This window comes from Hemiscyllium ocellatum, chromosome 16 (genome assembly GCF_020745735.1).
Source record: "Hemiscyllium ocellatum isolate sHemOce1 chromosome 16, sHemOce1.pat.X.cur, whole genome shotgun sequence".
NCBI classification, from domain to species: Eukaryota; Metazoa; Chordata; class Chondrichthyes; order Orectolobiformes; family Hemiscylliidae; genus Hemiscyllium; species Hemiscyllium ocellatum.
The window spans coordinates 13,346,290-13,358,699 of NC_083416.1; the positions used below are offsets into that span (position 1 = coordinate 13,346,290).

At 38.2% G+C, this 12,410-nt stretch overlaps 1 protein-coding gene across 6 annotated transcripts in view; it reads left to right on the forward strand.

Annotated features, from left to right (window-relative positions):
• Positions 1-12,410, forward strand: part of LOC132823340 (transcription elongation regulator 1-like) — a 106,136-nt gene that overhangs the window by 54,752 nt on the left and 38,974 nt on the right. For 2 of the 6 annotated variants that reach the window (XM_060837044.1, XM_060837045.1), the window contains exons 6-8: positions 8,559-8,588; positions 9,139-9,201; positions 11,829-12,026. In XM_060837044.1, the coding sequence (XP_060693027.1) occupies positions 8,559-8,588; positions 9,139-9,201; positions 11,829-12,026 (291 nt within the window). The remainder of the gene's footprint in view (positions 1-8,558; positions 8,589-9,138; positions 9,202-11,828; positions 12,027-12,410) is intronic. The other 4 variants (XM_060837047.1, XM_060837048.1, XM_060837050.1 and 1 more) reach the window with 2 other exon arrangements.

Consider the following 12,410-nt stretch of genomic DNA (forward strand, 5'->3'; position numbering starts at 1 on the left):
CCCAGAAACACAAAATGGTAAGCTCACTGCTTAGGTATATTGCAATATATAAATAACCTTCCCCTTGCCCATGTAACAGCAGCTTTGCAATTTAATTACTTGTATATGAAGGCTTTTGGATACTGACTTTTTGTTTTGTAAAGCTGTTGTAAGACTTCTGATTTTTCCGGGCTCCATATATGTATCTAAGTTTGTATATCTCAACAAGGAACTATTTGTTTAAGAATCGAAAGTGTGGTGTGGTGTCTGTGATTTAGCAGTTTCGTGATGGTCACAGAAGTTTTTAAGATTAAAACAAATTTGTCCTGTCGATTTTTGTTTTGTCGATTGTTTTGAGAATTTGAATTTGAAATATGAAGTTCTTACTGAGGTTTTTTGCACATTGCATCCTTATTATTTCTTTATTCATTCACAAGATGAGGGAATCCCTGGCTGGGCAGTATTTGTTGCTCATTCCCAATTGACAAGAGGGCAGTTAAGAGTCAGTCAAATTTCTGTGGGTCTGGAGTCACACGTAGGCCAGACCAGATCAGGATGGCAGTTTTCTTCCCTAAAGGACATTAGTGAGCCAGATGGATTTTTCCAACATTTGCCAATTGATTCATGGTCACCTTTAGACTCTTAATTCCAGATATGTATTGAATTCGTATTTCACCATCTGCCGTGGCAGAATTTGAACTTGGGTTCCCCGAACATTATCTGGGTTTCTGGTTTAACAGTCCAGTGATAATACCATTAAACCATTGCCTGCCTGAAAGAAGTGAGAAATATTAGGCAGGAACTTGAATTCAACTGACTCTTCAGTGATGTATTTAAGTTGCAACTATCATTTCAAAGTTTGGGATTTGCCAGCAAGATGCTTTTTCCCATAAACCATTATCTTCTAGTATTGTGCCTTTAGTTAAAACTCTAGTATGTCTTTTAATACTTGTTAGAAAGTTGTTATCCTAATTTAGTGATTTAAAATGTATTTTTAGTTAATTGAATTTCCTTTTCTTGACCCATTAGCCACAACTGATAAACTACCATGACTGAATCAGAAAATTGTGGTCTTGAGTCACATAATCTGGACTGATAGTTCAGAGCAGTGCTGAGTATGTGCTGGAAATGCTGTCCACTGGATACATTGGAGGCCCAATCTGCCTTCTCAAGTAGGCTCACCGAGTCCCATGCACAATTTTGAAGAAGAGCAGGAGCATTCTCCCTGGTGTGTTACCCAGATTTTGGAACTATAATGTGACTGCACTTCACAAGGACTCATGCTTGTAAAATGTTTTGAGTCTGTGAATGTAGCTCTTTATTCCTTTTCAGAACAACGCTGCTTTCTGTACACAGTGCAGAAGTGCTACAATACTTGATTTCTCTGAACCAGTCTGGTGTCTAAGAGCAAACAATGAAAATGCTGGAGAGCATCTGTGGAGAGAGAAACAGAATTTATGTTTTAGTGTGACTCTTCAGAAGAAGAAAAGTTGTACTGGATGCAGTGCTAATTCCAGTTCTCTTTCCATAGATGCTGCCAGACCTGCTGAGTTTCCCCTGCATTTTCTGTGTATGTGATTTCCAATATCCACAATATTTTGCTTTTATTTGCAATCTAAGAATCAACTTTATGCTAAATATTTTTCAACTGTTAGGTCTGAATGTTTTAAAGCTGAGACAATGATTGCTATCTCCTGAATAAGTCATAACATTGCCTGATTTTCAGTATTTTAGATTGGGCATGTAAAGACTTTGTATGTTCTTGTGCGCTAGTTAAAGATGGCACGTAGTTAAAAACATGCATTATGCATATATGTTCTGCAGACCTCAATGTTAAAATGTAATCGGCTTTATATTCTGACTCATTGTGACTCCCTTTCTGCTTTCCTGCACTTAAATTCTAGCCTAATTAAATGCAATTGTTAAGTCCAGATCTCTGGATTGCAGATCAAAGTAAGATAATCACTGCACTCTTGTACCATCAACCGGAGTTAGATTTTTAGAGTTAATGCCATCTCCCGAGTTGTTTCTCTGTGTGTGTGTGTGTGTGTGTGTGTGTCTCTCGCGCGCTTTCTGACTCTGTCTCTATCTCGCTCTCGATCTGGCTCATGCACCCTCATTGGGTTGAAATGGCAGCTGTGGAAGAAGCGAACCCTCTGCTTTCTGTATATTAAGCACAGATTAGCAGTCAATGCTTTCAAAAGAATATGTAACTTTATTGTAAGCTTATTGCTCGGACACAAGTAAATAATATACAGTAAGCAATGGAATCCTTCGTATATATCAGTGTAATAATTTGCTGTCAATTTAAATTGTTTAATTATTACGCTTCATCGAATTTAATGAGTTTGAAATAATTACGATTTATATCTGTTGACCTTATGGTCATGTAGTCGTATTGTCAATCCATCCAGTGACCTTGGTTAAGCATGTATAGCCATACCTCTCACATCAATGAGTTTTTTTTATTAGCCCAAGATCACAATACAGCCTATAGTTAGCTGAATATTCACAGATGTATTTATGAAGTGAGAATATAATGGATTAAAGATGTGTCAATCTCACTTAAACTCTGAAAATAACATTAAATTAAAGAGGGAATAATCCAAGTGTGGGCATGACGTGGGACTCCGTCAAGGTGAACTTTGGGCTTGCTTTCTGTAGCACTCCCATCGACTTGCACAGTCAGCACAGTTTGTGAACAAACAGTAAATCAGCTACAACTTAATTTTCTCATAGTAGCACTCAAATAAGCCATGCTGAATGTGTTTTAATTTAAATGTATTTACAGTTTTTGTCAATGTTGAAAAGCTTTGACGTTAAAGTATAAAATATTTCTTCCCCTGATCACCACTTATATCAAAAATTATCATTTCCAGGTCCTGTTTTTTTTCTTGAGGGAGCAAGAGATCCCAGTGTTTTGCTCCACACTTCCAGCATTTGCTCTACTTTGCCTTTCTCCAAGGTTATTTTACACCAGCAGTCTCCTTTGCACCAGCAGTCATCTTTGCCATCCAGTTATCACATGACAGTTTCTCACTTCTGTTTGCAAATAATCATGAGCACAAACTTGCCCAGACTAATCACACTGCTACCAGATCATCAATGTCATTATTAATTGACAGTGCTGTAGAAACTGACCCGAATGCAGATAATGCTATCAGGGTGGATTTTAATCAGGAATCAGAGCCATGGCAATAAAATCATGGTCTGGATTTTGTTAGGAGTTGAGGAAACAGCATACATCACTCGTTGCACTTAACATTTGTCCATAAAATCTCTTTGAGCCTTTTCACTATCATTTAATAACTGCAGCTATTAAAGAGCCAAAACAACAAGGCAACCTCTACTGGGACTATGAAAAGTCTGTGTAAAAGGCAAACAGTAATGTGTTCAGTCAGATTGTTGAATCCTTGGGAAAGGTACAGAATCTAAACCAAGAAGTCTAAGTTGAATATCAATTAGGACAACATGCTTCAAGTGAAATGGAAAGGGGAGGGGGATAAAAGATGGGATCCAGAGAGAAATACAAGAAAGAGAACGAAAATATTTGATATTTTTATGTAAATTTCCTAATGGGAATTAAATTGTGAAGGAACTAGGCTCCACACTATGAAAAATAGTGTCATGGAGTTTATTTGGAAGTTATTAAATTAAACCTCAATGCACTTACATTTAAGACCTCCTTACATTTGAAAGAATGAGCATTTCCTCTTTCTGACTTGAGTGGTGGATAATTATCACAACTTCATTACCTTCCATTTATTTGAGTATTCAGTCTCTTGGAAGCACCTGTTATGGAGCTTCTTGAGGAGAAGTGCAAATATGACAGCAATTTCCTAACTTGTGCATTTAACTGAAACTTCTGCAAATACTGGAAATTGCAATCCAATTTACTGTTCATTAATGGTAAATGCTAATATCCTTAAAATACTGTTAGTGCAAAATCTTGGCCATCAATGTCCTTGTTGGCGCGAATGATAACAGTGCAAAAGCTCTGTGATAGAATTAAATGCCATACAAATTCTGCAAGTAATTCTCTAATTTACTTGGAAATTTTGGGACATCAGAATCCAAAATGGACAGTTTTCAAATATGGCTTTGCTATTGTTAATTTCCCAACTTAGAATTGTTTTATATAAATGCCAAGCTAGGACATCAGCACTACTACGTTCAGTCACTGAATGCCTCCGATAAAGAGAGTAAACTTCTGTGGGTGTTTATTCCTGATTTAATGGAGTGACTGAACCACAAATGTGCTGCCGTGTGACATCTGGTGAGCAAATTGTTAATGACATGCTCTGTGCACAGGTAGTGTATGTAGAGCCCCTTTCCTGGCTGAGATACCAAAGGGCAAAGATTGGGCAGAAGCTCAATTTCATTTAGAATGTTGGAATGGCATGCAACTATTGGCACTTTTACAAGATGCTTTGACAAGAACAGCTTTTCAAAAAAAAACATGAATTTGAACTTCAGTGCAGTATAGAACATCATGAGCTAACGCTTTGTGCTCAAGCGCTCACCTGCTTGAATGTTTGGATGGCAAATAAAAATTAGTACCCAAAACCTTGAACAAAAATGCAAATCCTGTATGAGTTGGGTGTTTTTTCACTAACAAACCAGCAGGTGGCAGTGACTAATAATAAATCTGCTTGATATTTGTGTCTTTCCTCAGCTTTTATGAAAAATTCCAGTACCTCCTTTCCCACTCTCCCCTTCAACATTCAGTACTCATTGATATTAAGCATTACTTTTAATTGGAGCTTAGGGAGAGGAACAGGCAGACAGAATAGTTAAAGTGCAGGGACCCTGAGTAGTTCTTCGAGGTCAGTGTTATAGCAATTGATCTCATTTGAGAGATGAGTTATAACATTCTTTATGTGAAGTTACATTATAAACTGAATTGAGTGCTGGTAGCTTATTGAGGTAGGAGAGCCCCATCAGAAATTGAGGACCATAATTTGAAGTAGCTGAACTAGCATCTAATGAAAATGAGAGGCTTGATAGAATCCGGGAGACTGATCTTAGCTTTTAACATCAAGCTTCAGGATGGAATACACCAGAGAGATGATTGGAGGGGAAAACTGTGACTGGGAGACTGACAAGTGATTTAAAATTGGAATTTAAAAGTTGTATTTTGAGTTAAAATTGCTTTAATTATTATAAGACCATAAGAAACACTCTAACTTATAGGAGCAGGTATAGGTCATTAGGACCTTCGAGTCTCTTCCACCATTTGATCATTGCTGATAAATTTCTCAATCCCATTCTCCTACCTTCACCTCGTAACCCTTGAGCCCCTTGTTAATCAAGAATCTCTCTGTCTTAAAAACACTCAATCACTTGGCCTCCAAAACCTTCTTTGGTAATGAGTTCCACAGATTCACCACCCTCTGGCTGAAGAAATTCCTCCTCATCTCAGTCCTACAGGGTAGTCTCTTCACTGTGAGACTGTGCCCTCGGATCCTAGTCTTTTCTACTAGTGAAAACATCTTTTCCATGTCCACTCTATTCAAGGCTCTCAGTATTCTGCAAGTTTCATTCAGATCCCCCTTCATCCTCCTAAACTACATTGAGTACTAATCCAGTGTTCTCAACTGCTCTGTACATGACAAACCCTTCACCCCCAGGATCATTCTTGTGAACCTCCTCTGAACCCCTTCCAAGGCAAGCACAGCCTTTCTTAGGTATGGGGTCCAAAACTGCTCACAATATTCTAAGTGCTGTCTGACCAGAACCTTATACAGCCTCAGCAATACTTCCCTGCTCTTGTCCTCTTGAGATGAATGCTAACATTGTATTTGCCTTCCTAATTGCCAATTGCACCTGCATGTCACCCTGAAGAGAAACCTGAATTAGGATCCTAAGTCCCTTTGTACTTGAGATTTTGTAAGCCTTTTCCCAGAAAATAGTCTGTGCCTTTCTTCTTTTGACTGAAATTCATAACCTCATACTGTATGATATAGTTTTATTTGTCATCTGCCACTTCTTTGCCCACTATTGTAACTTGGCCAAGTCCTTCTGTTGCCTCCTCGCTTCCTCAACATAATGGCCCTTCCACCTATCTTTGTGACATTTGCAAATTTTGCAACAATGCTGTCAGTTCCTTTGTCCAGATCATTAATGTATAATATGAATAGTTGTGGTCCAAACACAGACCCTACAGAACTCCTATATTCACTGACTGCCATCCTGAAAAAGACCCCTTTATCCCAACTCACTGCCTTCTGCCAGTCAGCCAAACATTTCCATGCCAGTCTGTTGCCCCTAACAACGTGAGCTCTTGTCTTATTTAGCAGATTCACATACAGCACCTTGTCAAAGGCCTTCTGGAAATCCAAATAGATCAAGTCCACTAGCTCACGTTTGTTTTACTTGTTTGTTACCTCCTCAAAGAATTCTTACAGATTTGTCAGACATGACCGTCCCTTGGTAAAGCCCTGTTTTACGATGCACTTCCAAGTACTCAGCAATCTCATCCTGAATAATGGACTCTCAAATATTACCAATGACTGCGGTCAGGTTTACCGGCTTATAATTTCACGTCTTCTACTTCCTTTCCTCCTTAGATAGGAGTGTTAGATTAGCTATCTCCAGTCCTCTGGGACCCTACCTGACTCCACTGATACCAGAAAAATCACCACCAGTTCCTTCGCTATCTTTTTCAGAACTCTGGAGTATATTGCATCTGGTCTGAGTGACATATCAACCTTCAGGCCTTCGGTTTCCCCAGCACCTTCACTTTATTGAGGGCACCTAGACTTTCTCCCTCTCCTTTCTGGCTCTTGAAGTTCAGATCTGCTATTCATGTCTTCCACTGTGAAGACTGATGCCAAGTACCTAATCATTTCCTTAGCTGTTTCTTTGTTTCCTACTACTACTCCTCCAGCCTCATTTCCAGCAGTTCAACATCCACTCTTGCCCCCTCTTATTTTTTAGATATCTTTTTTAAAAAAGTCTTGCAATCTTCTTTTGTATTAATTACTGGAGTATCCTCACATTTCTTCTTCTCTCCACATTTGTTTTCTTAGTTAACCTCTTCTAGGCTTTCCACTAAAAGCTTCCCAATCCTCTGCCTTCCCACTAATCTTCATCATATTATATGCTATTCCTTCTGCTTTTCTGCTGACCCTGACTTCCCTTGTTAGCCATAGTTGACCTCATTCTCCCTGAGTATGTTTTGTGTTCCTTAAGCTGAATTTCTGCTGTGCCTCCTGAATTACCCCCAGAAACTCCAACCATGACTATTCCACATGGTCCCTGCTAGGTTTCCCTTCCAATCACCTCTGGCCAGACCTTCCCCCATGTCTTAATAGTTACCTTTTCTCAGTTGTAATACTGTTACGTCTAACTTCAACTTCTTCTTTTCAGACTACAGGGTGAATTGTCATACTGCAGTTACTGCCCCTTAGGGGTTCCTTTGCCCTAAGCTCCCTAATCAAATCTACCTCATTATACATTACTGAGGTAAGCAGGTTTTTCTGGGTAATGTTGTTATTTTCTACACCACAATGGATTAGCTGACAACTGAGCAAAACTAAAAGGAGATAGGAATTGCTCCTTGGCCTTTGGAGTTTAATTTATAATCAAATAAGGACCTCTGTTAAGAAACAGAGACTGTTGAGCATTTTTCTGAGCTTGTGCCAGATGTACTCATCTGCATTTAAACTTTTGTGGTTAACTCCCCAATGGCTTAATTCAATATTATGCATTTTAGGAAGATCTCACATGCAATTTTTGCCTATGTTTGACTGATGCTATTGGATATGGTGAGGAAATAGTGGCTTCCCCTCCAAGTTAAAAAGGGACAAACTGAACCATTTATTCCTGAAATTTGGAGATCATGCATGTCAGTTAGGACTGGTGCACAACTTCAGCTTGAACCTCCATGGAGTGGTGTGATGACACACTCAGTTGTGCTGCTTGACATCTAATACCTTTGGAACCTGAGCCCAGCACAAGCTAGTGACTTTAAAAGAGAAAGGCAAAGGAGTAAATGACTAGGTTTGCCATGCACATTTTTCAAAGACTTGACATTGTCACCAACTGATGAAAGTGCTGATTTTTAAATTGGTAAGCTCCCCCATCTGTACGCAAGAAGAAAATAAATTTTTCCATGAGGATAACCTTTTTTTTTAGTGAGGGCTGACTGTCAGTGAATAGAGAAGAACCTTGATTATCCGAAGGACACGGGCAAGATGTGTTTTGTTCGGTTAATCAAATGCCAGATAACACAGTTTAGGCAAACATCGAGACCGTGCGATCTTGCCGGATAATCTGAAATTCAGATAATCGAATGCCGGATAATCGCAGTTCCTCTGTATATTAAGGATGATTCCAATCTGTCTTCTGCTATGTTAAATTGGTATCAGATAAATTGAGTAGTTTAGTTTAAAGCTGCATTATACTTTATGATGCTTTTCATTTTTATCACTTTTGCTTTTGAATATGTACATATTCTTACTAAATTGGGTTTAGGCGTGTACACTTACTGATATTCTATAATGTGTACTTTCTGTACATTATCTGAAAGATTCAGTTATTAGTTCCTGAGGATGTACCTATGTCAATTCTTGCAGGTTTACAAGTACAGTCTACTCCACTTACCTGTAAGTGCATACCTCACTTAAGTGTCTTTTTATGTTCCTTTTTAACAATCCAACGTTTCCCCCATTTCATAGGGAACCTGCGGTGGTAATATTTGAAATATTCACAGAATTTTTTTTCTTAACTGTGGCCCTTTAAAGATGTGTAAAGTGTAGATAAATGGCCCCAATTGTCAGTACTCTGTTGCTATGTTCAGTATAGTTCAGGCAATACAAATGTTTGATGCTTTCTGAAAATGTTACTATATGACATGTTGATCATTTTTTTAAACATGTACCATGATGTACAGAAGTATGTGTTCTTTAAAAATGTATTCGAAGGATAAGTGTGTACATGTCATGGGAACTCACTGCACCAGCAAAGCCCCTAGTGTAGCAATGAAAGAATAAGTTAATATGCATAGTTTTTTTCCCTCTGCAATGTTATATTGTACCTTTACAACTAGTAATTTAAGTGAGGAATTGGAACATGTTTTTACTATAATGCAGCTTTAAAATCTTAACAGCTGACGCCTATCTTTTCTCCAACACGCTTGCTTATCCATTCTTACAGGTGTAGCAATGATGCAAATAGTCAGCTGCCCGTATGTAAAGACAGTCACTACCGCCAAGAACGGTAATGTTTTATCTTGGTCCTTTCTGTCTTAATAGTGGCATGATATTTGAATGTTATTTATTTTAGCTGTCCAACTCAATACCTACTCCCAAACCTCTGGCTTTATTTTAAGATAGCATTATGTTCCACAAAAAAAAATCACTTTGGGATCTTTGATCAAAGCAGCTTGGATATTACCATGCTGTACCAGTACCCAGTGTTGCTGGAGGGAAGGTTTCATGTGTAGATTCCCAACTGGATTTGCTTGTTTTGTTTTTGTGTTGTATTTGTATTAATTTGATTGTGCTTTTGTAATCCATCCTTCATCTACTTAGCTATGCTATCTGTGTTGACCACTGCTTGTGTGTGCAAAACCCATTCCTTATGCGTAGTAATAATTTTGCATGCATGCCTTTAGGTGCTATCCATAACCTGCTGCAGTAACTTTGTTCTGCCATTTCTTAGAAATGTTTGTTTGCTTTTTTTTAAATTAATGAAGTCTAAACGATACGATTCCAATTTGAAAGAAAGAAAGGTTCTGCCATTTTTATGGTTTAGTTACTTTGGGTTGGGGGATATTTCTAGCTCTTGTGTCTTAACTGAGCAAAAGCTTTTGGTGTCAGAAGTTGGAGGTGTCACTCCTGAACTTCTGGATGTCAAGGTGCCATTTTGTCACAATCTTCTCTAATATTTTACATTCCTGGTGAGCAAGAATTCTTCTATCTGTCTGGCTTGTATAATGTTGTATAGAGAGAAAGCATTGCCAGTCAAATAATTCCAGAATTGTCAGCCTTTTTTATTTAGCCCATTTGTGTACTTTCCTTCCAAGTTGAGTATGATCAAGGAGCAGGTTGCTGTAATGCAGAACGTTTTCCTAGAATGGCATCACAGAATACTAGATCACATGTTCCAAAACACGTTATGTTGGACATTGTTGCATTTGCTGACTTTGAAAGTCCATCAAAGCAGCACGCAGTCCCTGATCTTTGTAAACCCAAAACATGTAGCAGTGAATTATAATGATCCTGTGCATGAGCATTGAAGGTTGAGAATTCACGTATCACGCATAGTTGACTGTGTGCATGAATACAGATGACGAAAGATTTGTTTTGTCGTCTTGAATACAGGGCCATGTAAGCTTTTGCACAAGCTTTTAGCATAATTCATATTCAGTACTACCTGTAGGGGAGGAAGAAAGGAAAACGTTTTATGCTTCAGAATTTGCCTGGTGATCAACATGCTTTTCAGTTTAATTGTAGAAAACTTGGGGATCATCAGAATAATGAGACAAGGTGAAAACTCATTATCTTTCACAATGGTTGAGAACTGACCTTTGGTTACTCCAATGAAATTTAGTCAAGTTTGAGTTAATGCCCAATCTAGTTTTCCAGTTATTTCACAGTAATGATTTCCTACCGAGGTAATTTTTAGCAAATTTTGTGGCTTAAGTACCTTTTGAATTGGATTTTGGATAGTGTGCTGCTGACTGTGCAGTGTTAGTTCCTTTTGAAAATTCACATATCTGAAATGATCTGGAGGAAAGTGAAAATTACAAATGACACACAACAAAATACAATTAACCTGCTGTTCAAAGGACAAAACTTAACAGCTATAAATGAAACATTTATTCCATTGCAACTTAACTATTCACGCAGTACCTTCAAATTCTGATGCACCATCTGCTTTTCTCTCTTAATGATCAAAAAACTAACTGTGAAAGTACAAATTAAAATGAAGGCAGAATAACACTTAAATGACATTCTTAGGATTAAATAGTATTTTTGGTCTTTTTACCTTTTGCACAATGAAGTGGCAAGATGAAACCTATAGAATGAAATGACATAATCTCTGCTGAGTTTGGAAATAAAGCGGTTCAGCGGTGTTTAAAAAAACATACTGTGGCCATTAAAAATTCATGGCTGCTCTTTATTGTTTTGTTGTGGTGCTTTTGCATTTTAACAAGAATTATCAGGCAGATCTAAGTTGGCTTTGGGTAAAAGCTACTTTGCAATTGCTCTTGAAGTGTTCAGCTGCGTTACTTTCGAGCTACATACAGAGATTCTGATGTGTCATTTCATTCTGCATGTTTAATCTTGCCAACTATGGAATGAATCTTAAAACAGTTATTCACACCAATGCATATTGGTGCAGATTGAATGATAAATGTGATTAGACCGAAAATAGCAATGAAGATGGTGGGAGCAATTTCTAAAACATAATTTCCATCTGAATGAACTTTTAGCACGGCAATTTCCTTTTCCAGCAAGAGATTTTATTTGAAACTAAATTGATTTTTCAGCAGTAATGTTCCAAGGAGCAATTTCTTGGTAACGACTGAATCCTGTTAAAACCAGCAAACTTAACCATTATCCTGACAGCATGCACTTGTAAAATAAGAAATTGACTCAAATCCATGAATGAGAAAAGTTAAAGCCGTGGGGAACAGAGAAGATGATTTTTATATTTGGAAATTTAAGTATACAGGCTCTCTGCCTGCTATTTTTTTTAATGGGATGGGTAATAGAACTGAAATTTTGATCATAAGCTAATGAGATTAATCATTTTGGGTGTGATTTCTTTTTTCTTTATCTCTAATTTAAGATGTAGCCACAGTCGTTAACTTGAACCCACTGTGTTCTCATTTTCAGGTATGCTACCCGGAATGGCCCCACCAATGGTGCCCATGTTGCCTCCACAGGTCACAATTGCTTCTTCAGTCACTCTTCCTGGAGGTATCCCAGGCTCTGAATGGACAGAATATAAAACTGGCGATGGGAAAACCTACTACTATAACAACCGGACATTGGAATCCACGTGGGAGAAACCACAGGAGCTCAAAGAGAAAGGTAACCATTGTAAATTTAAAAAAAAAGCTTTTGCCCCTACAGCATCTTTTCCCCATGTACGCTGTTCACCCTTTCCCTCTTCTGGAGGTGTTCAGTTTCTTCTGAAGTGCAGTCCCATAAGAACTCTGTCACCGCTAGTACCTGTGGACTGTGTAAAAGAGGCTTGCCAGCGCATATAGGCAAGCTATTCAAACACTAGGTGTGTTGTCGTGACCTCGCAAAGACCATTCGGCAACAGTGATGATCAGGAATGCTGGATGATTTTCTTTTCTCAAACATGGGACACTGAGACCAATATTTTTGCCATCAGTTTCTGAGAACACCTGGCATTTATGGCTCCACGATGCACAACACCATATCTTTTATTTCAGTTCTATTTCTACT